General features: G+C 50.0%; 1 protein-coding gene across 3 annotated transcripts; it reads right to left on the bottom strand.

Annotated features, from left to right (window-relative positions):
- Window positions 1-55: 55 nt before the first annotated feature.
- Window positions 56-27098, bottom strand: LOC111835043 (phospholipid-transporting ATPase 11C-like). 3 transcript variants are annotated; one of them, XM_023794949.2, is made up of 31 exons: window positions 26682-27098; window positions 19610-19729; window positions 16469-16558; window positions 14416-14496; window positions 14097-14204; window positions 13494-13622; window positions 13330-13418; window positions 13109-13159; window positions 12619-12683; window positions 12149-12230; window positions 11903-12053; window positions 11525-11722; window positions 11203-11373; window positions 10821-10993; window positions 10666-10737; window positions 10494-10567; window positions 10302-10405; window positions 10024-10205; window positions 9432-9698; window positions 9141-9306; window positions 8901-9003; window positions 8370-8515; window positions 8167-8226; window positions 7899-8026; window positions 4861-4996; window positions 4697-4762; window positions 4479-4582; window positions 4235-4391; window positions 3370-3460; window positions 2184-2217; window positions 56-1826 (listed from the first exon to the last, which is right to left on the bottom strand). In XM_023794949.2, exons 1-29 carry the CDS (start codon window positions 26706-26708, stop codon window positions 3371-3373), a joined length of 3390 nt encoding a protein of 1129 aa, XP_023650717.2. In that variant the 5' UTR covers window positions 26709-27098; the 3' UTR covers window positions 56-1826; window positions 2184-2217; window position 3370. The 3 variants fall into 3 exon arrangements, with proteins under 3 accessions (XP_023650717.2, XP_023650718.2, XP_023650719.2); XM_023794950.2 differs by lacking the exon at window positions 3370-3460 and adding an exon at window positions 2873-2954 and having other exon boundaries at window positions 26682-27097; XM_023794951.2 differs by lacking the exon at window positions 3370-3460 and having other exon boundaries at window positions 26682-27097.

Below are 27098 nucleotides of genomic sequence, written 5' to 3'. Positions count from 1 at the left end.
AACTGTACACACAGAAGATACACAGATGTCAGAGACTGAACGTGACACACATACATTATTTTTGGTATTTTTATTATAGAAACAGTCTTTGAAATTTGCATCTTGTGGTCCTTAAAGGGTACATTCACATCAGTGGCTCAGAGCAGAGGGCGGGGCCAGCGGCACAGGCTCAGTGCAGATTGGAGGCGGCATTGTCCATCATGCCTCTTTAAGAATTAAACATTTAAATAGGGATGTAAAGTCAGAAAAAAAGCTGTTCAAAAATACATCATAGTTGTAGATGCTGTAATTACACAAAGTATTGCACCCTGTAAAAATGTGTGTTTTCATCATACAAATTAGCTGGAGGGCCCCCAGATGCAGAGCCCCACCTGATCCCAGTGTAGTCTGTATTCTGAGTCCAGCACTGCCTTCGAGGTATCTATGTAAGAACCAACCCAGGAGGTCATCAAAAACCTGCACTTAATGTCATCCACTAATTAATCATTTAAAAAGCCAATTAAAATTTAAACAATTACAAGCTGTTGGCTAAAGGCTCCCTCACCATTATCTTCAGGGTGTGGAGGTACAGCTAATTCAGAGGCGCCCCCTGCTGTCCAGACCTAAACCATCCACACACAACACCCCCAAACACACACACACACACACACACAGGATTCAATCCACTTGGCATCACTTCCCGCAAACTTTTGCAATAGCAGATTTCCTTGGAAAGACTCAACGGTTTTAAGCAGGAATTTAGGTCAAACGGGAGAAGGCTGAATTCACACCCCGTGATTGGCTAACAATCCCCAAAATCACAGGCTATGTTCTCATGCTTCCATGTACAAAAACAGGAATGTATTGAGTACTGGTCATTAAAAACACATATTGAGAAATACTATGGCCTGAACCAAAAACAATTCTGTGCCTTTACACGCTACTTATCTGAACATTCTCAGCCTTCCATTAAGAGGAGGTTACGACAGACAAACAAGGGTGCAGATTACGGTAAGGACAGTAGGGACACGTCCCTACCAATCCTGCAGGAGTCCATGTGTGTTTAGGGGGGTAGGGGTCAGAGGCGGACATTTCAGGTCCAGAAAGTAAAAATCCAGACAAAGATTTTGTTTCAACCAACCAGTTGAGTTTTCTGTGACTGTGACTTTATACTCAATCTAAACTCCTGGTTAGGATTTTTACTTTCTGGACCTGAAATATCCACCTCTGGTAGGGATTCAGGGCTGATTTTGTCCCAACCAGTGTTGAAACCAAACTTATGCCCTTGGACACAAATCTGCACTTTCACTCAAAAAGCAACATTTTCATGCCACTTTGGAAATCAGCATATAAAGACATTCTTGATATACATCTTTCCTAAGTCTCAGAAAACAGACACTTCAAGGGAAAGCAAAAGAGAATCAGTATAATGGAGGGACATCTATTCTCCAGCCCAGCAGGGGGCGCCAAAAGGCAGCATAATGCTCTTTCTCCATGTGGCGCTTCATCTTTCATTTGCTCATATAAACTCACATAGCAGTACCCTCATAGCAGGGAGACAAGACCATATAACCTTGCATACATGCAGGCAATGCATCATGGGATGGTGGTGGTGAACGGGGCAGCACATGCAGAGGGCTGATCCTTGGGGGACACTGGGGGTTTGAGTAGCAATGACATCTTGCTTATTTATGTCATTACATTTGTAAGAATTTCAATTCAGGCAGTGTCACGGACAGCTGGCACATGTGAAGTGGGGTCCTTTTGCTGGCTCTCCATAGGTCCGCCCCAGTGGGACGCTCATGCTCATTCTGGTCCTTATATGACACCAGTGTTACTAAGGAAGTCTAGGGGAAGAGAAATATTATTCATTAACAGTGAGCATTTATTTAGCAGACGTGTCCACAGTGATGTACATTATTTGAAAAAGCAGGGTCAGACAGTGCTTGGAGCAACTGTGGGTTATGGGCCTTGCTCAAGGGCCCAAAAGTGACATCATCATGCTGTCCCTGGGATTTGAACTGTCAACCTTCCAATCACAGGCACAGAGTCCATAACCCGCTGAGTTGCACACAACCACTTCTGTTTTGTCCTCTTTTACATCCCCCACCCACCACGTCTGACATGAGGACCTAAGCTGAAATTTGGCCCCCAACAGCACAAAGAAACGGGGGGGGGGGGACGACGACACACTTAGCTCTTACCTCGATGTTTCCGGGCCGAGGAACGCATCTTCAGCTGTGGGGACAAAACAGGCAGTTTGAGCGGCCATTTGGCACCAGATCCTGTGCCAGCCCAAGAGGACATGCCCAGAACAGGCCGTGCAGCAGCAGCAGAACCGTGCACACATGCGGGGGGAGGGGGGCGGGGCTCACTCTTATGCATTCATACATGCAGCCGTGCCCAGTGGTGCTGTCAAAGCCGAACCCACACTAAGCACTTAAGCTTTAAACCCTCGGAACACGTACAGTACACTCACTCACTCAGACACATTCATACATTACATATACACCTGCACACACACACACACCAGGGCATGCAGGGGCACAGGGGGGTCTCCTTATTGAGATGGGGGGGTCTCCTTATTGAGATGGGGCGTCTGGGGCGTTTACCACAGTAGTGAAAATGCCCTGTACTCCAGTGTGGCTTATTACCATCACGAGACCACCAGGGGGAGTGTTCGGGGAAATATGATTTACGGGGTGGTGGTGGGATAGGGGCGGACAGGCAGGCTAGTAACCCAGCAGGTGCCATGTAGGCCACTGGACTGGTACCTGGAAGGGGGGGCTGGGGAGGTCAGGCACCTGGAAGGGGGGGCCGGGGAGGTCAGGCACCTGGATGGGGGGGCCAGGGAGGTCAGGTACGCCGAGGGGGGGCCGGGGAGGTCAGGTACCTGGTCATGTGACAGTATTGGACTCCTCTGAAAATGTTCTCATGAGCAGTGGCCTGGATGAGGATGGAGCGCCCGGCTTCCTCTGGACGTGCCATGGAGGAGACAGAGAGGGCGACCCTGAGCGACTGAGCAGACAGCTTAAGCAGGCAGACACATGGCACCCCCCACATGCACGGGTTGGACATGCGGGCCAGCCACTCCCCCACCCCCTGGGACTGACATGCTCAGATGACTGAAGCATCCAAGGGGTGGGGGGGGGGGGATGGGGGACTCAAGTCTGTCCCTGCACGTGCAATGATGTAAACAGAGGTTCCACACATCACGTCCCATTTGAGTTTGATACTGGGACCAAAACAAAACAATGGCTTCCAAGTGTCGTGTAATCGCAACCTCATTGACAGCTGCCCCATCAGCACACAGCAGCTGGTCCCAGATCAGTGAGACAGGTCAGGAAGCATGCAAGCAAAGCAGTGGGCAGGCAGAGCAGAAGGAGAGACCTCAGTCACTCCAGGAGAAGCTGTGAGTGCTGGCGGTCTGAGACAGCATGAAGACAGTGGACATCCCCGAGGACGGAAGGCGCCTCTTCATCTGGAGCAGCGTAGCACAGAGGGGGCAGAAAAATCACAGGGGTCACACCGACAGATGGAGGGCAAGGTCACCGTGGGAGCAGAGAGAGGGCAGAAAAATCACAGGGGTCACCGCAGGAGCAGAGTGTCCCCAAGCAGGACCAGAGTGTCCCCAAGCAGGACCAGAGCGTCCCCAAGCAGGACCACAGCTGAGTAATGTCACTAAAGCAAGCAGCAAAGAGTTCAAGTATGAGCGGTAACCTGCAACCTGAATACGTATGATATGCCAGTAAGCTGCACGGAAGGAGTCTCAACATTCACCAAAAGTCCACACAAATCAAGTGAGAAATGGCTTGTTCACACATACATACAGGTACCCTGGCTTGATAGTAGCTGCGAATACTGAGTTTCATGGTAACTTTTTGATGATACATAAACATGAGCTATGGTGCCAAAGAAGGAAAGAGCAAGGTGAAGGTAGAGATGGGGTCGTGAGAAGAGAGGAGGTTATGGAGAAGTGTGGAGATGTATGGTGGAACAGGTATGGGATACAGGTGCATAACGTGATGGAGAGAGTGGGGTAAGGTAGGGTGGAGGAGGATAGGGTGGAGAGTAGGACAGAGTGAAGTACAGTAGGGTAGAGAAGGGTAGGGTGGAGAGTAGGGTAGGATATGGTGGAGAGTAGAGCAGAGTAAAGTACTGTAGAGTTGGGTAGGACAAGGTGGAGAGTAGAGTACAATACGGTATGGTAAGGTAGGGTAGAGTGGAGAGTTAGAGTAGTGTAGAGTGAGAATACCTGTTGTATGTGGGAGGCTCTGGGCTTGCGCAGCACCACCAAGAGAACTTCAGGCAGCAGGCTGAGCAGGATGAGCAGGATGATGACCAGCCAGGCCGACACGGAGCTCAGCAGGTTGGCAAAGACGAAGTAGAGCCGCTGCTGCTTGAGGAAGGGCCTGTGGGGGGGTTCAGTCAGTACAGAATGTTTGGGAGCAGCATATCAAGGCTCTGCAACTTCAAGGTGAAACGGAGATCTTCCTCACCAGATGATGCCACCCCAGAAAAAGCTGAAGAACACGTAGAAGGCCAGGGAGCCCCAGATGACAAGGTGGTTGATCCAAGTCCAGTGACGCGTGTCCAGGGCCAACTGCAGGGACACAGCAAAAGCATGGAGGTGCTGTTGAGGGCCCTATATATTCAGATGCAGAGCCCTCTCTGCCACACAGTCAATATGTGGCAGCCTTAAGCCTAACAACCCTACCTTGAGGGTAACTGTAAACACCATGACTGTGAAGACTATCGTGCCAAAGGACCAGTTCCCATACACCTGAAAAAGGCAAGAGAGGAAACACAGAATGACCACATGCAGGACTGAGCGGCCAGGAGCGGGTAAGCGGCCAGGAGCGGCTGCTCCATGCAGCTCACCTGACCGTTGTCCTGCAGGGCAGGGTTTCTGAACAGACAGTGGACACCAAAGAAGAACAGTAGGCCTTGGTAGATGCCCAGCGCCGTCCAGTGCAGGAAGGGCCCCCAGCGCAGGGATGCATTCCTGGCCACCTCCCTGTGTAAAAGCAAAGCCAGAGTCCATGGGTGGCAGGCCTGTGGCTCCAGAACATTCCTCACATTACTAAGAGCAGCAGGACTACTAACAGTCACATTCAGGTTAAGTCCAATAACTAAATTCTGGAACTCACCATAAAGTCCCTACTGGTATACTGAAAATACACTTATATGTGAAAATTTTATTAAAAACAAATTTCACAGAACATGACTTAAGTTGTGTTTGGTTAATGTGGTCTCTGGAATCCAAAATATATCCATGCAGTGGAAAAGGAACGACTTTGGTGACCAGTTCTTGTTTGCTTTTGTCCTCCTTACTCATCTTTGTTTCATTTCTCTCAAACGCGCCACACTGTCTATGAGACCCTGTTCACACCTGGTAATAATATGGCGTCCTGAGCGATCTGATCACAAGTGGGCAGCACTAATTACAGGCGTGAACGCACCCAAAACGCATTGAACGCAAATCGCTCACACCACATTTTCACATTCTTATAGCAGTGTGAACATGTCAGGGGCTGCATTGAAGGACCGCCTACTCAGCTAATATCCTCACGTGTGCAGAAGCACGTACGTATGCATTAAACACGCGAGCGGTATTTAACACGTGATTTATACCAGGACGTCTGTCAGTGCAGCATGGGCTACTGTGTAGTAAACTGCATTATGAATAACAAATCGTATCTACAACACCACAAAATAACTTTTAATCTGCTGGGAAGTTTAATATCGCACCGTCGCGACCCATTCGCATGGGAACCTTGCCAAAGTGTGCATCACTAATGTTCCATGCAAATTTGGGAAAATAAAATTATAAATTGTGAAAAGTAATTTATTAAAGATATTTTGAAATTTGCAGAGATCATAAATTTAATGCACTTTGATGATGCTCCTTAATTTCTGTCAAAGCTGCTTCACGCTTTTGAACTGTGCCGATAAAACGTAAAAATGAACGTAAAATTAAAGCGTGCAGTTAATGTGTGTACAATAGCCTAGAAAATGGATGTCAATAGAAACATTTATAATAATGGTGTAATTGTTTATGTAGTTTCATACTGGCCTGAACTCCCAGTCAGAAATTCATTCCCACTCTGGTCCTGACTACTTTACTTCTTTTACTTCACCTGCTCCAAGTCAGACATACAATTCAGCATATCAGACAAAACAATAAACCTCTTCGTTGAAATTTTCACAAACGTTGAGCTTCACTGGTTATGATTAAAAGCCAAATTATTATTTATGCTGTTTTTGCATTACTGACTGTATATTGTACTATATACTTTATAGAGTTTCACTTATTTTAGTTTTATCGTATTTATCTTGTCATATGTTTATACTTTATACTTCTTTTTTTATACTGTATTACAAACGCGAGAGAGGACCAGCATTTTGATTCCCTTGTATGTTATGAACATATAGGGAATTGACAATAAAAGCCTATTTGATTTTGATTTGATTATCATATGGCAACCAACATAATGGATTACAGACTGAACCTTTTGCCCAATATAATACCGTTTATGGAATTATTTGGAAATAAAATGACACATTTATTGAAATATTTAATTATAGATATTATTAATTTATTCCAAGCATTATGGCATTCATTACCTATATCTTTGGTGGTTTGATTACCCTGAAATGCACCAATAGCTTTTAATTTCTCCTTCTCCTTTTAATGTTTGCCAGCTTCTGCATTCAGAAGTGATTTACAGGCTTATTTAAATAAAGTCTGGGAAAGTGAGATCCGATTACAAAGTCGGTCGAGACGCATGCAGAGCTCATGTGAGAACAGCGGCTGTAAACTTCAGAACAAAATGAGCCACAAAACACAGATAAACCACAATTATATTGCTGCTGAATATGTAAGATACCTCATTATTATTCGATTTTATACACATTCTCCTATATTCGAATTAGGGGTGTGCAAAGCAGCCGGTATTTGTATCTGTATTTGTATTTGTTGAGGGGGGAAAAGTATTTGTATTTGTATTCGTATTCGAGTAAAATTCAAAATAGGCGTAAAAATCCAGTTTTTTTGCGTTGCACTTCTAATTTACGCTATAGTGTAAGTATTCTTTAATTATATCCATTATAATAATTATGGATATGCAGTAGACAGTAACTTGAACGTACCATATAACTCCTACAAGTGCATACAATTCGACACAACTACACAAGCATTGTTTTAACCTTTTTAACCAAACGTTAACGTTACTCTGTCAACAGCCTATTGTCTAAATTACCGAGCTAACAGAGCTACGTAAACAGAGCGAACATGAGAGCACCTGATTGCAGACGTCAATAATGCAGCGTAATGGAATAATCTCCCAATCAAACTCCGCTTCCCGAAAGTTATAAACTGCCTCCGGAACCCAGTTAAGGTACAAAAATCTATTCAACAAAAATAGTGATACAGTTAAGTCTCAGCCGAGCCTTCTCTGTTGCTGTGTGGAGCAGCCTGTGTCAGTCACCTCTTTTACTCCCCCCCCAACTCCTGAACTCACTCACTCACTCTTCCGGGCATGCACTGCGGTCTCAAGAGGAAACGCAGCTTTTTGATATAAAGTTTTTCTTGTTCCCGAATACAAATATTTTTTTAAGTATTTGTTCGAAATAAGTATTCGTAAAAAACACATTATTTGTGCCTTTCCGAATACCGTATTCGGGTTCGGCTCCACCCCTAATTCGAATATGTGACAATGCTGACTCATCGCATATATTTACATCTGAAACCACTGTAAGTGTTTGTTACTGTAACGATCATGTTCAGCCACATGGCAGCTGCGGAGAGCGGAAAGCGGAGTGCCACTATCATCTGAACATAGAGCGATGTCCTTTTTATAGCGTGACAACTGTTAGACGTAGACTCCAATCGGAGCCATGCATTCACTGCCCCCTACCTGTACAGTATGGCATTGTCCATCAGGATTTCAATACAGATGTGCTGCTCGAAGAGGCTGTATGCCAGGATGGGCATGGAAGTGAAGCAGATGTTGTACATCATCAGGTAAGCGGCATCGTAGAGGGGCTGGGGGCGTGGAAAGGGAGCCAGAATAAGAGGGGGGAAAAAGTGTAACTCCTTATCAGATGCAGGAATAAAGAAGACAATGGCAGGTGGAAATTCCTCCACAGGAGGTTTGCTGCCTTGGTCATACACCTCTGACTCACCTGCTGTGAATATCCGCAGAAGAACTGGTAGAGGAACTGGGGCAAGATGAAACAGAGGTTCTGCAATGTGAACATCATCAGTGAGATCACAGTGAGATCACAGTGAGATCACAGTGAGACAAACCCCCCAGGGTCTCTTCACGGCACTGACATGTACAGGGTCTCCGGGACGGACCCAGCCTCAGGCCCTGGCCCAGCTGTACCTTGTAGAAGAAGTACTGCACCAGCTGGGCGATGCGGACGTAGTACAGGTGCCCGTGGCCCAGCAGCAGCTTCCTCAGGTGCTTCAGCTTGGGGACGGCGTAGTCACTGTTCCGGACGGCCTGCCGGCCCTCGTTGCCCTTTATACCTGGGGAAGAGAGCCGTGGTCACCGGGGGAGAGGACAGGGAGAGACTGAGGCAGAGGCCACCCAAACCAGCCTGCGGGGGGCGCCGTAGGGGGGGGGAGTTTAGGATGATTCCAAGGGGCCCTAAAAAATTTGAATTGGATTGGTTTGGGTTGGGGAGGGGGGGGGGCAATACGATATGCCTTTCATAGGGCCCATAATCTCTATCAGTGCTCAAGGAAGATGACAAAGGTCATATGACCACATGACCTAATGGTACAGCCGTGGCACAAGAATTTCACTGTGTTCATGCTTTTACTGTGTTCAACAGTAAAAACTTGAAAGCTGAAGGACACAGCTACCAGTGCTACCAGTGCTACCAGTGCTGTGTTCCAGGGGCCAGCTTACCAATGCCCACGTGTGCCTCCAGGATCATGCTGACATCATTGGCACCATCACCCACTGACAGGGTGATAGGGCTCCCTTTCGTGTTCTTCACCAGCCTCACTATCTGCAGAAGAGCACAGCAAGAGACCTTCAAAACCTCATGTCCATATATGACCCCGCCCCCCAATGCTGTGGCCACACCCCCACACTGGACACAGAGCCCACCCACATTGCACAGAGCCTCGCCCACAGCCCGCACACCTGAGCCTTCTGCAGAGGTGCCATGCGGCAGCACAGCACGGCCGCGCAGTTCTGGCAGATCTCGAGGAACAAGCTTGTGTAGCGGCTAGACGGGGGCTTCAGCAGCAGGGAGAGCGTGGCTCCGTCGATGATGAAGCCGTAGTCCTGGACGGCCGAGGACCAGCTCCTACCAGGCAGTACGCAGCACATCACCACGTGTCCCGACACAGCTAAAGCTACACTCTTTGGAGGACTTTAGTGGCGGTGGGCGTGTCCTGTAACTCAAGCCGCCCTTCCCCAGCCTCTGCCCACCTGCTGACTCCTCCCTTCGCAGGAGGTGCATCCTGCACTGCCCTCCTGTGGTAGTCCAGCAGGAGCTCGTGGAGCCGCCCTTCACATTTCTGGCCTCCGGCCTCCAGGGTGCGCACTGTCAACTCCAAGAGCTCCGTGCGCCTCTGGAAGAGCCGGCAGGCATAGCAGGTGGACTTGGCGGTCTCCATCTTGTCCCCCGTCAGCACCCACACCTTCATGCCCGCATTCTGCAGGGCCTCCATGGTCACAGTCGCCTCCTCCTGTAGCCTGAGGCCAAACAACAATGAGTGAACCAATCGGCAGCTTGGCCTGTGGGGGATCAGCCAGTCGCGTGATTACACACATTAAAGGTGGTGGACTGGAGGATCACCGTAGAATCAATCCAAAAGGGGGCTGTATCTACTGCTTTGATGAGCTTATAATAAAAGATGAGCTACAAATAAAAATCACTTGGACATGAAGAATCATGTCCGGGCGCGCTCAGTAGGCATGTTAGCGATCAGCCGTCACGTCCGGGCACGCTCAGTAGGCATGTTAGAGATCAGCCGTCACGTCCGGGCACGCTCAGCAAGACTGTCAGTAGGGTGCAGACCTGTCCTCCACAGCGGTGGCTCCGATTAGATTCATGCCCGTCTCCAACTGGTCGTAGATGTTCAGGAGCTTCTCCTCACGGTCTTGCAGTGCCAGCCGTGCCTCTCTGAGGCTGGCATCTGCCTGTGCAAACGCCTCTGTACTCAGCTGCTTGTAGGCTACACACAGAGTCCGGTACCCCTCCTGTATGGGGAGGGCATGGGGGTGAGATTGTGCAAACGGCAGGAGGCACACAGCCAAGCTCATTGGGGGAAGGGGGGGTGGGGGTTCAGTTCCGACCGTGGCGTTACGCTCCACGTGGGTCCGGATCCGCATGACCTCCTCCTCTCTGACACGTGGGAAAATGGACACGTCCGCCCCCTTACAGAACAAGAGCGTCTCCCCTGGAAGGAAATGGTAGGTCAGTGAGGGAAACTGTGATACCGCAGCGGTGTGATAACCCTCCTGGCCACAAAGGGGCCCCCGACTTACCCGCTTCGCTTTTCACAATGACGCTCATGCGGCGTCGAACTGGGTCAAAGTTCAATACGTGCAGTAAGTCGTACCTGTAACACAAGCGGAGAGCAGGATGTTGCCAGTAAGACCCCAGACAGCCAACAGACCTTTGATATAGAGGTCAAAGGGAGTCCCCAGCAACACCTACTCCTCTATCTCCTTATTCCTGTTCTGTATTTTCATTTTCATACAGTCCAAACCCAGGAAGCTGAATCCAAACCTAGGAGAAACCAAACCATAGCCATGAGCCCCACCATGACAGCGCAGGAGGAAGCTCACAGGGGCCCAGTCAGGCAGCTGTACCTCATGGCGCCCTTGACGAGGGCCACCTCATCCGGCGAGGAGGCGATGAAGCCGCGCTCTTCCACCGCTCCGGCTGCGTCCACCTGGTCCACAGGCCCCAAGCCCGGCCCCGGCTCCTTCACCTGCACCGTGTGGCACAAGCACAGGGCTCGCAGGAAGAGCTCCTCTCTCTCCTGGGGATGGGCAGGCAGACGCAGACGCAGACGGAGACAGACAGACAGACAGACAGAGACAGCTGTTCACTTGTGCTGCACCACATCCAATGTCAAGCATCACTATTCACGTCATTCTGCTTATTTGCCCCATTTTTCCATTAATCCAGGCCCCCCCCCCCCCCGCATAGTAGCGGCACACGCAGCACCCACAGTCCAGCAGGACGTACCCTCCCCGCCTTGCGCTGCAGCTTGTTCACGGGTCCATCCTCCACGCAGAAGCCATCCAGCTCAGAGGCACAGTTGCCGTACTTGTACTGGAAGCCATCAATGCAGCACTCTATGAATTCCATGTTGTTCTGGGTGAGGGTCCCCGTCTTGTCAGTGAACACATGCTCCACCTGCAGGCCGATAATGGAATTTGCATAGGCCCTGCAGCATACCTTGGTACACAACACGCTAATAACACAGGCAATTAACAAAGCAACACACTAACCTCCCATTGCCAAACCCCAAATCTCATAAAAACAACATATCAGTGGGCTCCCTGACCTGGCCTAGTTCCTCGTTGAGATCCGACGTGTTGACCAGCGCCCCCTCCTGGATCTGTGGGTCATAGAAATCCCTGTCCCAGGTGATGAATGAAGAGCCCAGGAACTTCTGCATCTCCACAGTGACGTACATGGACACCGGGATAATGAAGTTGAAGAGCACCATGAAGGAGAGGAAGTCTGTGAACATCTTCAGGTACTGCAACATGGAGAAGGTGAAGAAGAGTTGGTTAGTGTCAGAGTGTGACACGCAGCCAGGGCAGCGAGGGAGGAGCAGCGGTGACCCAGTCCAATCAGGACCCGACCACAGACCTGCGCTCGTTTCCCATCGCTAACTCCAGTGATTCTTGTCATTGACCACAAGAAGCTAAAGCCTCACCAAATCAGTGTCCTTCTCCTTCTGAGTCTTCTGGTTGTACCAAGGCTCGTCCTGCCCTGGCTGTCTCTGCCACACATACTTGAGGGTGGTGCAGACCAGGGCTTTGCTCAGCAGGATGCACAGATACACCACGAGGAAGCAATTGATAGACCTGGATGGGAACACAGACACGTGGGTGGTGCGCATGGCGGTGCACGGCCCCCATTTGACAAGCAGCCGCACCCCCAGCAGTCATGCCGCCCTTACTTCTCCACCACAGAGCGCTTTTGGGACTTCCCCTGATAGTTCAGCGCCATCTTGGTCTCCATGCCAGTGTAAACAGCCACACCTGGATGGGGGGGGGGGGGGGGGGGGGGAGAGTGAGAGCAGGCATGAGGGGGTTCACAGCAGTACAGACCTCCAGCAGGGGAGGGGCCATCAGGGTCAGGGGAGGGGCCGTCAGTGTCAGGGGAGGGGCCGTCAGTGTCAGGGGAGGGGCCGTCAGTGTCAGGGGAGGGGCCGTCAGTGTCAGGGGAGGGGCCGTCAGTGTCAGGGGAGGGGCCAACTGATATGGAGGACGGGCCAACCGTTATGGTGGAGGGGCCAACCAAAATGGGAGAGGGGGGTAACTGAAATAGGGGTGGGGACAACAGGGGCAGGGAGGAGGGCTGGAACACATCCTGTAGGAGAATTATAACTAGCAGTAGCACCTCAAACCAGAAATGAAACTCACTCACCAGAAATTTTACTGGTGTTCTTCAGCGTCGCTCCTTTCAGGAGTAAATTCTCAGGCCCAAGGGACCTAAGGAAGGAGAACAAGACCGGCGAGGGGGCATCGGCTCAGAGGACGTCCTGGTGTTAAATCTGGCTCCTCCTCTCCCCCCCCCCCCCCCACCATAGAGCAGGCAGCCCTGACATTTATGGGGAGCATTACTGATTGCCCTCCAAAGCAGATGCTGCACCTCCCTTACTGTAACTCTCCTCTGGAGTTATGGATCAATAAAGTACAGATGGAGAAGTAATTCATGGGTGAAGGGGTGTGAAAATGGAGACCTGGGGTTTATGGGAATTTGCCAAAGAATGAACAAAGAGCAGCTCACTGCCTACAGTGTAGACTCAGGAACAGGAAGTGAACCAAGGGAAACCATCAGGACAACAAAAGCAGATCGTTGTGCTGGGGGGTTCGGTCCGATTGTCTGAGCCCAAAGAGGCAGCACAAGAACTCACCGCACTGCAGGTTCCTGGCCTTCTCTCCTGATGTACATCCGTCCGACAAACCTGAGGAGGGAGGCCAACCCAAATGAAAGCGTGCACAGCAACAGAGACACAGAGTCACGCACACAGAGACACGCACACACAGAGACAGACACGCACACACACACACAGAGTCACGCACACACAGACAGAGTGAGACACAGTAACACACATGCGCAGACACACATACTTACTTATAAAGGTCTGGCTGAGGTTGTTCACATTCTAAGGTGGCATTGAGCAGTTGTAGGTCTGTCTCTATGTCAGGCACTGTGTAATGTGTCTGCAAGAGAGTGGGGGGGACATCAGATCACTGCAGACTGCCTGGGGGGGGGGGCAGCCTAGATGGGCCCCTCACCTTGTGGTTAGATTCCCCGTCCAGGCTGGCTGTGGTGACATAGCAGGTGCCGTCATCACGACTGGACTGCAGCAGGACCAGGTCACAGGGGAAGGTCTCATCCTCCAGCACCTCCACCACGTCCCCTACCTAGGCACCATGTGGTCATAAGTTTAAAGCCCACTCAGCTGCTTCATACCAGCTACTTTAAAGACTCCCACCATAAGTGCAGTCACCTTTACCTCAAACCCCGGAGGAGTTTGGGTCAGAGCAGTGTGGAGAAACTTTAACGTCATAGTGGAAAGAGGCAGCACATGCACATGCACAGCCATACACGCCTGTCTGCACACGCACAGCCATACACGCCTGTCTGCACACGCAGGGCCTTCTAGGGCATAAGCAAACTAAGAGGCTGCTTAGAGCCCAGCGGCCACCAGGGGGCCCCCCCATCAGCTCAGCCTGTCAGAATGGGAGGGAAGATGACAAACGACAAACTAGGTTAATGAAATTATGCTTAGGGCCCCAAAAAGGGTTGGGCTGCCCCTGCACGCACACACACGTCCACACGTCCGCACGCACACACACATGAGAAAAACATCTGAGATGGACCACTGATCTGCGTACCCTGATCTTCTCGCTCTCCTTGCGTGTGCTTCGACCACCATCCAGCACTGTCACTGGGTACTTGTTCACCTCGTTGTCAGCCTTGTGACGCAGCCAGTCCTCAAAGCCCTGGGCGGGGGGGGGGGGGGGGGAAGAGGTGTGTTACATGTTAGCAGGGAACTGAACTGAACTGCTAAGCAGGCGCAGCAAACGGAGACCCGGCCCGACTGGGAAGGCCGCCTTCTGAGGAGGGGGGGGTGCTTAACAGCGACGCCCTGCGGAGAGACTCTGACCCGCCCCCCAGCAGGAAGAGGGCCGGCGGGGGGCTGTGTGGGCTTACCTGTTTGATGGCGGTCACTGTGATGACAAAGAACAGGGGCAGGCCGCTGGTAACGGGGCTGGTGGGCGTGTCCACGATGACCTGCAGGGTGACGGGGGGGTCTGAATCATAGAAGGACTTCTTAAAGTCGAATAAAAAACTACTTACCAATAAATCACTTATTATTCCATCCATCCACCCGTCCTAATCCAGTGCTTCTCAACCCAATCCCCAAGGAAGCCAGAGAGCCCACATCTTTGCTCCCTATCCGGTACTTGGTTTTCTTATTTGTTTCAGGTGTCAGGCCAGGATCACGGGATTCATTATTATGGTGTTCACTGTCATCAGCAACACGCATCAAACATGCTGTACATGCCTAGAGAACATAGCCACGAACCGCTGTGAATGTCTCTCTCTCTCTCTCTCACACACACAAACACATATTTGTATTCATATCTTTGTGGGGACCGTTCATTCATTTTCTATGCAAAAACCCCTAATCCCATCGATGGCATCTTTCACCCTGACCCAGGCCCAACCATAACCATAATTAACCAAACAAAGCACAGGACATTTTTAGTCTCTCTCACACACACACACACACACACACACACACACACACACACACACACCACCCAATCTACCCACACACACACACACACACACACACACACACACACACACACACACACACCACCCAATCTACCCACACTTCCTGTCTCTGATGGCTGATCCTTATCTGGCCACTCAAAGTGGCTATAGGAGGTAGCCAGCTCACTGACAGCCAGCTTCCTGTGCTGCTACATGGCCACCAGTCTCGCTCTCTGTCACCGAATTCACCCAGGAAATAACGGAAACTCCGACCTCTTAGGAGGAAGCAGGATGCGTCACAGGACACACAGGACAACCCTAAAGACAGCGGTGAACCTGCAGGTCTCCCTGGTCACAGACCTGCGGGCCTTACCATCTCCACAGGGGCCAAGGGGGGAGGAGTTACGCATCATGGGGGCCCGATTGAAGTTAATTTGTCCAGGGCCTGGGATTTAAGCACTGTAGGCCTGCTTCCCACTGTGTGTTAACAGACTGGCCACACAGACAGAACTAGCAGAGGTGTCTGACTGGGTCAGTGGGGGGTCAGAAAGGACCCCAGCTCACAGACAAGGCATCACCGGATCCAATAGCCCCCCCCCTCCCCAGGCCTGACTCCTTGATGTGCAGTAAGTCCATTAAGCAGAACAGAGCACTCATCTGAGCCAGGTCTGGGGTGGGTGCAGCAGAAACAAAGTGCATCATTTTTCCATGTAATAAATGGATGAAGTGCATCTCAGCGCTATCCTGTGATCAACGACGCAAAGAGACGCAGCCAGAAAGTGCTGAGATCAGACGCCCTGTCTACAAGGAGCCCCACACACACACAGACACACACACACAATTAACCAATCAGCCCCCCCGGCGAGTTCTGACAATGGAGAGACTGGGCACGACGGACAGAAGGCTCTGAAAGAACCTGGAGAACATCTGGAGGATCCACCAAAGAGTTTATGTGGCTGCGTCAAACTGGAACCGCGGGCAGCCTGCTTAGTATCTACCGGTTCTTTGCTAGTTCCGCTGGTCTTCTGACAGCACCTGGCAGATCAGTCCAAGAGTTGCTCTTCTGCTTGTAGTTCAGTCACACAGAAGAGGGCTCCGCTCTGCACAGTGATAAATGGGACCCGCTGGGGTGCCTCCGACAAGGAGCTTCCAGTACTTTCCGGCCTGCATTTCTCACGGCTACACATTGGACTCCACCTCGAAAGGACCCACCCATACAAAAGGGAAACGTTGAGCGCTCCTGAGGAAATGGCACCGGATGGTGACAACTGTCATCGTCACCCAACCATGGAAGGCTGTCGGAAATGGGTCGGAAGGGCGCCCCCTACATCGTGACCTTCTCAGCGACCCGAGGAGCCGTGAGAGGAGCCGAGAGAAGCCGAGGTAACCTCAGGGCCGTATCTCAGGGACCAACCGCACTGCCTGACCCCTACCTGAAGCTCACCCCCCCCCCCCACCCCCACAAGACTGCCCAGCCACCCACCTGCACCAGGAATATGATGAGGAAGTAGAAGTTGGCGATTCTCCTGAATTGCTCAAACAGGTTCTTTGGCAGGAAATTCCACAACGTGTACTGCAAGAAAATAAAAAAAACGCATTAAAAGGCAGTTTAGATTGAGAAAAGTGACAAGAAGGGAAAAAAAATCAAAAATAAGTTAAAACAGGAAGAGACTCTGCAGATGTTATCAGAAGGCGTGATGCGTGACGCATATTCATGCTCTGTGGGGTCTCTGCATATGTGTACAATATTTATATTTTATTAAATTAGCAGATGCCTTTATGTAACACACAACTGAGGGGGGGGGGGAGTGAGGGCCATGCTCTGCTGACCCTGGGATTTGAACTGACGACCTTCGGATGAGAGACCCAGCGTCCTATACTGCTGAGCCACACGGCGCAGTCACATCTCAGGGATTTCACTGAAGTGTCACAGAGCCATCTGCTCCTTAGTGGGGTCAGGGTTGTTTACATCTCACACACACACACACACACACACACAGACTTCAGTTGGTGTGACTCTGCCCAACACCCCCTTTGAGAATTTGACTGACAGTAATTTGGGCCGCAATCAGACAGTCATGCCTGAGGACTGAAGTAGGATCTACAGCAAGCACAATACATCTGTCACCATGACCCCACCCCAACGCCTCAGCACTTCCCAAACGAGTCTCACTGACAGGTCGGCGTTGCACAGACCTGCACATCTCAGAATGATGTGTGTATGAGAGGTACAGAAAGAGGGAGAGAGGGGGAGAGAGAGGGCGTGAGAGCGTGCATCAGAGTAACACTGAAGGTGGAGAGGTGTCCCACAGGGTGGCCCGCAGGAGCCAGGGACGCCTGGGTGAGGCGCTGCAGCTCCCTAATATTCTGATGTTATTGTACAGGGTGGGCCAAACCTAAGTATACTTCTTGTATTTCACAAAGTAATAAAACTTCTAAAGTTTTTATTTTACAAAGTTATTTTTAAAAGTAGGTATACAGTTTTGACAACACCTTTCCACGGCGTGGGATCGGCGGACGTGGCAGCATTGACTGGCCACCACATTCACTTGACCTGATACTCATGGACTTTTTTTTTTGGCGGGGGGGGGGGGGCGTAGTAAAGGAGAAGGTTTTTGAGAGGAAGCCCCACGCAGTGAAAGAACTTAAGGGGCATTTGTGGACATTGATGCTAACAGGGATTTGTGTGTTTAACTGTGTCACAGTGTCCAGGAATGTATCAATGTTGACGGAGAACATTCCCAAACACCTAGGAGACTAAACATGACCCAGTCAGTATTGTAAAATAAAACTGCACACTTTTTAAAATAACCTTGCAAAATAAAAGCTTTGTAACCTTGTAAAAGAAAGCCTTTACCTTATTGTAAGTTTAATAAGAAGTGCTATGTTGTTTGAAATACCTACATTTCTTCCAAACAACTGAGCAGCCATAAGTAACAGACCTTTCCACCTCATCAGGGTGTTTCCAATGCATTCTTGTGCAGCCTGTTTATTTTTTGACACCCCCCCCCCCACTGTGAAGAACCACAGACCTTTGTCGGTCTGATGTCCCTCCTCCCCATATCTTTACTGCCACTCTGTGGTATAACCACAGCCTGAAAACAAAGCATATCATACCTTCCTGATTTACGGAAGCAACCATTGTAGTCCATTTCAATGTTTTTTTTTTTTTTTTTTTAAATCCTTCCCTTTTCAAATTCATCTAAATTTAAGAAAATTTAGTGCAGCCCCATCTCAGTTCAATACCAAATTTCATATAGCGCCTTTCACACTCCAAGGTGCTTGACAAGAGTGTGTGGCAATCTATTATATTGTATTGTATATATTCATACAAAATGGTGCAGGAAGCATGAAAAAGGGAAGAGGGAAAGGAAGACAGCCAGACAGCAGAGCAGGGGAACTGAAAACAGCCTCGTCATACTAACATTAAACAGCACAAAGAAAATCATTGTGCTTTAATAAATCCAAGGTTTAAACTATGTGAGAGGGAGGGAGAGAGAGAGAGAGAGAAAGTGTGTGTGTGTATTAGGTTTATATCACATTGTGGGGACTATTTTCCCCACAAAGATCTGTGAATGTAATCAAAAAATTAAAAATGCCAAAAGTCTCATATTTTGTTTGGTAACTAACTTTGTTTGGTTACGTATATAGTGTGTGTGTGTGTGTGTTAGTATGGGATCCAGGTACTGAAAAGGTGCCACATTTTTTAATGTGCCGGTACTAAACATACTGATTTCTTTAATATCAATACTAATTACACTATTACACAGAGGTGGACAGGAACAAAGTACAGTTACTTGAGTACTGTACTTGTGTACATTTTTTGAGTATCTGTACTTTGAGTATCAGCTTTTTGGGAAACTAATGACTTTTACTACATTCAAAATATTGAACTTCTGATCGCACGGCATTTCTGTGAAGGTTCTCGTTACTCAAATCAGTGGAGGAATTTTCTTTTCTAAAATGCAACACAATCGCAGTAAACTGTTCCTATGCTGTCAGTCAAGTTGTTGTTGGGCAGTTATAAAGCTAAGGGTGTGGATTTGAAGGTAGGTCGGCTATTTTATTTATTTTTTTATTTTCTGAGGAAGTTGCATCCACAGCAATTACACTGTCTGCCTGATGCATGCATGTACATATACATGAACACACACATACACACACACACACACACACAGCCAAAACTGTGTCACTACCATGCTGTTTGGTAGAGGTGGGGGTGTTAAAAAATGAAATAAAAATGGCGATGGCTCTGCTCTTTCCGATTGAATTGTGTTTCTATATGCATTGTATCATATTCCACAAACTTTTTATTCTACAGCTTCTACAAGCAAGTCGGTGCATTTAGTAGGCTGGTTCAGAGTAATTGAGTTCTGTCAATGCATTAAGGCAACAATACAGCAATGCATTTACATTAAAAAGAAAATGTACTTTTGAATATTTAAGTATTTAAAAGCAAGTACTCCAGTACTTTAACTCAAGTAAAAATTTCACAGAACAAAAAAGTGGTAACTATAGAGGTCATAATTTGGTATCATGACAACACTAGTGTGTATTACAGCATGTTCATTAACTGCACATGAAGAAGCAGCTCATCACCCCACCTGCAGAGGGCGCTCCATACCTTGGACGACACAATCCTGTTGTCACAGTATCTGGGCGGGGTGAATGGCTGGGCAGGACTCCAGGCTCCGTGTCCTACATAGACTGTGCGGCTGTCTGCTCTCCCCTCACCTCTCCCAAGCTATAGGGGGCAACAAAGGGCACAGCACTCAGGATAAGGGGAAGAGACATTTAATGGGGCAGGTATCCTGCAATCCCGAAATCAGCACAGAGGAGGGGTACAGGGTACTCACACTGGCAAACGGACAGCTTGGGGAGAGGAGGATGGGGGTCTGTCGTCATTAACTGGGAATTTGGGGGGGGGGGGGGGAGATCCCAAGGTAAAGAGAGGGCTGAGGAATGAATAGTGCATGTGGGGAGGGGTGCGACTCCATGGGTAAGGACACTCGTTCAAATCCCAGTATCAGCAGTGTTTCGGCCGCTGGGTGCCCTGAGAGGCCCTTAAGCCCCATTTGCTCACAGGACGTCTGACCCTGGTTTCATAGTCGTACGTTATTTCAGTTAAGTGGCTGCTAAATAAACTGTAAATTATTACGCACAACGGGCAGCACATTGGGCAGCACTGTCACCTCACTGTAGTGTGATCAGGGTTCGAGTCTCTGCTGCGTGTGTGGAGTTTGCATGTTCTCCCTGTGTCATTGTGGGGTTCCTACTCCCCCCAGTTCAAAAACAGGCCAAGGTTACCAAATTGCCCATAGGTGTGAATGGTGTGTGAATGCGCCCTGTGATGGTTTGGTGCCCCATCCTGGGTTGTTCCCTGGCTTGTGCCCATTGCCTCTGGGATAGGCGCCAGATCCCAGTAACCCCAAAAAAGGACAGGTGGGTACAGAAAATGGATGGATGGATGGATGCATGGATGATCATAGAGTGGGTTCACACCAGGATCAGTTTACGTACAAAGCAATACGTCATGTTTCTAATTAATTAATCAACTTAACTAACAAGGAAACCTGGAGTTAGCCCACATGATACAGGGTGAACGCGTGCATGCGTGTGTACACACACACACACACACACACACACACACACACCAAGCAGTCTGGGCATCAGGTCAGAGAGAGATCAAAAAGCAGATCAGCCCTTCTGAGAAGTATGTTTTGATGTGTGCGGGTGTGTTTGCTGAAGCAACAGAAGTTGGCAGGACGGCCAGCGATCCTGCACATTTACGAGCGATTAGCCAAGCAAGCACTCACACACAGCACCAGCGACAGGGGGGCTATGGGCTGCAGGAATGAGACTGTGTTTTAAACACAGATCCCACGGCTTGATGTTACCAGGACAGGGTCGCATTCAGCTCAATTACTCTCACATCATGGACCTTATGTTTATTTACTTAATCCACAGCAGTGCACGTTTTTCAGAATGCAGGGCCAGCCAGTTCCTGGAGCAATTGGGGGTAAAGGGCCCAGTGGTTTACCGCTCTGCCTACCCTGGGTTTTGAACCTATGACCTTCTAGTCACAGGTACAGCACCCTAACAAACTGAGCCACACAACCCCCTAGAACCAAATTCAAACCTTTTGCTTCACCTTCCCAAACAAGAACCAAAAGCATCAGCTAACCAGACTAAACTCTGAGGCGAAGAATTCACATTGGCTCTGACCCTAGCACAGTTTGGGCTCTGACGCAAAACCAATCACATGGGGCCTTGACTCATTACCAGCCGATACCTACCACACCACGCAATACCTGACCCCGACAGGCATCATTCAAGGCCTAAAAGGCTTTGACGCACACTGGGACAGCAAGTTAACTTTCGACTGACCAATCATTGACTAAACTGGTTAATATGGATGAGGAGTGTTCCTGTCAAACAGGACTTTGAGGGAACACAAAACAGTCAGGGAGAGGAGCTTGTTGACAGTACGGTCTATCTGCAGTACCGCCCCATTTACACAGGGATCACGCACACAGGTCACTGCTTACCCAGTCCTCAACCTGCTGGTTTGGCTGGTTGGCCCAGAGACACACTGTTAAGCACCAGCCTCGGGCCATGATGCAACACCCATATGAAAATGGGAAGAGCTGGTCCAGCATGAAGGGGGTGTTTCCACATGCATCATAAGCAGAAAGCTGAGCCTGTTCTTCAGGGTGCAGACTTTACCTGCTACTGAAAGTCAAGGGACATTTTTTGAATGCATAACTTCATATCTGATGTATCGCTTCACCACAGAGTTTAAGGTTTGCCTAAAAGTGTAACCCTGACCCCTAACCCTGCCACTCCACTGTCCCGATGCCGTCCAGCAGGCCAATGAAGGTACACGTCCCCCCCACCTGCAGCCCAAACTGCCTCATCCTCACCATCACGAAAGCACCGTACACGTCCATTTGCATGAGACACACGAGTGTGAGTTTCTATCCGCGGGCTGGTGGCAGCCCAGCACCCGAAGCGGCGTTCGGCGCACTCATGAGGTCATTTCCTGTTTAGCCCTGTTTTTGCATGAGCTACTCACAGCGTGACTGGGGACCAAAGTCTGCAGTGCTGGTTATTCTGGATCATGGTTAATGATTAGCTCATTAACTAACAAGAGCTGCAAATGACGGCATGTGTAACACTGCCGGTGTCGAAAATCTGGGCGTAAAATGCATGGGATCCGGGCAGGGAATGTTACTCACAGGAACCGCTGGTGACCGGGGGGCATTTGTAAGTACCAAAACAACACAATGAGTAGACGGAGCCTCGCCAGGGCACACGCTCCTGTCCCTAGCAGCACGCTAACGGCTGACCCACCCACCCCTGCCCCGGGCACCAAAATCACTCGCCCGTCTTCGGTCAATACCTGATGGGGCTTTAAACGTCGCATCAGCACACGGAGTGACAGATTACTAACCACATTTCCTCATTACAGCAAAGCGACCTGATTAAGAACAACAGACTAATCAATTTCTTTAATTACAGACTAATATGCAGGGAGGAAGAGTGGTGGCCACGTTTGTGATGCCAAGCCTACACCCCCCCCCCTCCATTCCTGCACAAAAACAGCACCCTGGAGTACTGCACAAAGTACATGGTGAGATGCATCGCCGAGAAGCGAGGAATCTGCAGACAGGTCTCGACATTCCCGAAACAGCGAAAGCCTTTTGCGAGAGGAACAGCCCGGCGAACATGGTGGGTCAATCTGTCGGGGGGAGGGGGGGGGTTGTAGCAAACATGCACGATAAACAGAGAGTCAGTGACCCTGCGGGGAGGGGGGGGGACAGTTACATATTCACTGGAAGCCAGAGATATGCAACCAGTCCCCCAGCGAGTTTTACGCTGCTATCAGATCGACAAAGTTTTATCAGGTGTCACTTTTAACTAAGAAGGAAACACAAAATGGCAGAAAAAAATTTAAAAAAAAAACACTAGCAGTTTCAGATCAAGTGGACAAAAAAACGACTGCAGGCCTCAGAAAGACACACGAGTTCCTTTCAGCAGATCTAAATACTGTGGCACCGAGTAACGAGGCTCACTGCTCTTCCAGGTTACTCCCGAGACTGACACCTGTGGGTGATTAGTGCTGATTGGGGGGAACTAATTACTACAACCAAAGGCACAGAGCTCAAATCCCAGGCAAGTGCGATGAAAGGCAGCTAAAAATGAGCAGCCGCGTGGCATGACAAGAGAGCCACAGTTACCATGACCCCGCAGCACTGAAAAACTGAAACGCAAAGCAGCAAGTCAGCATGCGGGGCTTAGGAGGAGCCCCACTCAGGCAAAAACAGCAGCGAATGAAACAGATACAGTGTTTGGACTGGGGAGATTTTCGGGGGAATGTGCATGCAGACCCCGACAAGCTTGAGAAACAATTGTTTACTTCTCACTGGCAGCCGGTGGCGCTATTCAGATAATGTGTCATATTGAAAAGGAGCAGGTTAGGGAGGCTCAGCTGCCAGGCGGGATTGTCAGGCTGCTGCTCTCACACAGACGTATGGGACACATTTTTGACCAGCAGGCTTGCATACGGGACATTCCCATGCCTAGGAGAGGGGGGGTCAGCTGCCCCTGAGGACACACACAAGGACAGGACCTCCCCCTCCCCCAAAAAGGGCTGCCCCTGTGCCAGTGTCAGCAGAGCCAGAAAAGGGTGAATTATTCAAAATTCAGGCACCAGATGGAGAAAATAAATCTGCAGCATGTTTTATAGTCACCAAGGCCAACACAGCTCCTGCGTGGGACTGGCCTGCCCACAACCAGGGCACTCCTCCTGCTTCTATTACCCCAGGCTCCTCACACACACACCCTCCCCCCAGCTGCCGGTGTATTTATGGCCTCCGGTTTCTCCTGGGAGGGGGGCGGGGCTGCGGTAAGGCAGCTCAGGGGCAAGACAAACGGCGACGACCGCACAGCCTGACGGAAATCGATGCGAGGAGCTCCCCGTGAGAGCACCCAGATGGGATTTAAAGGCTCGACCCCCCCCCCGCCAAAGTGGCTGCGCTGTCCAGGTGACAGGAACACCTCTGGAACCGGTCTGACTCGCTCCCATGCCAGCGGCTTAATGGAACCCAAGAGGTGTGCAGAGATCCTGCGGCCACTTCGAGGGAGGGAATGGACCTGACGAGAGAGTGGCGCAGCCGGGGCGCAGCCGGGAGGCAGCCGGGGCGCAGCTGGGGCGCAGCCGGGAGGCAGTGTATGGCGGTCTTTCAGCTCTGACTACGCTCAGATATACTACATCGTTACTACAAGTAGAGTGGAACCCTGGTATCCGCTGATTCGGTATCCGCAGTTTCAGTTACCCACTGTCTACTGTGGCCCCAAAACATTACGAGGAAGGTAAGTACAGGCAATAGACTAAGATATTTAAGAAATAAAATTGCACATTAACATAAAAGTGTTGCGCACGATACTCTTCATTGCTGTTGTCCATTGACGGTTAAGCAAAAAGTCAGAATCCCACTCATCTGAGAGACAGACGCAACATTCACACAACTTTCATTACAGTAGTTATGATTGTCTTATTTTATTATTAGTTATTGATAATCTTATTGTGTGCTATTTCTAAATTATACTATCATAGGTATGTATCTACACAAAAAAAACACATTATACATGGTGTTCACTGCTACCCACAGTAGGTCTTAGATAGGGTGCAGATATGGGGGCTCCGATTTACACCAGAAATGAAGCACACCCCCGATGGACAAGTACTCATCCAGCACTGGGTCCCAGAGCCTGAAGCCCATTCCAGTAAGCACAAGGCAGGGGGACTCCCCGGGGGGGGGGGGGGGGTCAGGCCACCTGACGGCCGAGATCAAATTCACGCATCAAAATGTTTGCGGCCCAGCATTAGCCTGTATTTACTGCAGAGCGCGGCACAGATGTAAAGGGTGTCCAGCTCCACCGGGAAGACAGACCTCTCACAGCCCCAAAAGCACCCAGACCGAGGCAGGACGGATCGGTGCTGACGGTTATGTTATGTTGTTGAAGCTAAGCCAGGACGTCCTGGGAAGACCTCAGCTTCGCCTCCGACCACTGACCTGCTCTGGCTGCATCTGGGATCCGTTGGCGAGTCTCCTGGGTATCCTAAACACTCTTGTCTCTTGCACATGTTTCTCATTTAAATAGCTCTTTTGTTTGGTTCTTCCCATGTTTGTACATGCCGCGTAGCTCTTTCGAACTCGCAGCCGTCACTGTGAATTCGCTGGAAGCTGGGCTCCCTGACAGCCGTATGTTTGTAACGCCACCTTAGAAAGCCTCTGCTCAATGAATAAACATACATGTCCAAACACAAAAGGCTTCTGGAAGCTTTTGAGAGGAGCACGGCCTCAGGGCATCAGCCCGCAAGAGTGCTGGAGGGACAAGCCATAGCCGAAGAAGCAAGAAAAGCAGGCAGGGTGGCGACGGGAAGGGCAGCCAGAGGCCTCCACAGAAGCCCCTCCACTGCACTGCACCCCCGAGGCAGGAGGCAGCATCTCCAATTCCCGAAGGAGTCAGCAACCACACCGTTTGAGACATGAGAGCCAGAAGGTTTCCCTGACCACTACACTATCACCTTCTGACACATTTGCCCTGTGGTCTGGCGTTTCTTCCCCCCTCCAGGGAAAACAGATGCCCACTGTGAAGAACTGGTAAAACCCTGCTTATTACCCCAGCAAGGACCCAGAGTCCGCGGCCGAGTAACGGCGTCTAGGGGGGGCGGGTCAGAGTCCGCGGCCGAGTAACGGCATCTCGGAGGGGGGGGCGGGTCAGAGTCCGCGGCCGAGTAACGGCGTCTAGGGGGGGCGGGTCAGAGTCCGAGGCCGAGTAACGGCGTCTAGGGGGGGCGGGTCAGAGTCCGAGGCCGAGTAACGGCGTCTAGGGGGGGCGGGTCAGAGTAACAGCATTTTGTTAACAGAGAGGTCTTCCCTTATGTTTTAGATACACAAGATCTAGATTAATGTCACACACTGTAAAGAGTATATTACGGATACCATTTATTTTAAACCGTAATATTAACTCAGAGGGACCTTAATTCAGGAGCAGACAGGGAGAATTCTGGTGACCTGAACAGGACACCTCCCCGATTACTGATCCTACTGGCCACACACACAAACACAAACGTATGAATTTAGAAGAAGCCTCCGGTTAAACACACGACTATAACATAACAACATCATTACCAAAACAGCTGGCGTGGACCAGGGAAATGGAGCGCCAGTCAAGCAGACGCGTCCGGCATGACGCCGGTGGCATCAGAAGAAAGCATTAGTAAATTAAATATTTAAGAAAAGCAGGAGACGCAGATCCCAGGCTGCATGGCACTTTCCTAATTGCATTTTTACCTAAATGCAGATTTTACTGTGTTTCAGGAAATTCGAGGTCTAATTTCATTAACGCAAAAGAACAGAAACTTTCATTTAAGGTTAGAATACAAGTCTCGCGCCACGACCCAAACTGGCAACTAGTGCTCAGATACATATAGTAGAAGTAACAGCATTGAGTGAAGTCGACAAGCACACTGTGTGAAAACCGCAGCACACACACACAAGCCACTATTCTGGATGGAATACACGCAAGTGTGACAGGAAACAGGAAAGCCCAGCAAAGCCACTGCTTCGCTCTCATTCAACCCTAAGCGCTCTGCATGCGGAGCTGCGCGCGTTCGTCCTACGTACCAAGCGGTCCAGTCCCCTTCGAATCATGGTGCCGATGTCCACGCCGTCTCCGGTGCGCAGACCCCGGCCGCTGCTGATTACGTTGCAATCGTAACTTTCAGTGCATTTACATTATTAGACAAACGTTGATCCTTCCTTAATTACATCGGGTTGCATTTCGCAGAGTCGCCCAGCCTTCACATTACCCCTGGTGCGGTGCGGTGCAGTGCAGTACCAAAGTCCCTCCCCTCCGTAAGGGCATTTCGGGTCCGAAGCTCCGCTTTATGCCCTGCAGGGACCCCTCCGGCAGAGCACTTCTCCAGCTCAGCTCAAAAAACACACATGATAGGCAAATAATTAACTAAAGGGTGTTTCCCAGGAGCAACCAGGCGGTGCTACCGCCGCCCACTCCGCCCCCGCCTGCCTGCCTGCCCCCCA

The sequence above is a fragment of the Paramormyrops kingsleyae genome, chromosome 10, assembly GCF_048594095.1.
Source record: "Paramormyrops kingsleyae isolate MSU_618 chromosome 10, PKINGS_0.4, whole genome shotgun sequence".
In the NCBI taxonomy this organism is placed as follows: Eukaryota; Metazoa; Chordata; class Actinopteri; order Osteoglossiformes; family Mormyridae; genus Paramormyrops; species Paramormyrops kingsleyae.
The sequence above is the reverse complement of the archived record's forward strand: the minus strand, read 5'-3'. Positions and strand labels throughout refer to the sequence as shown.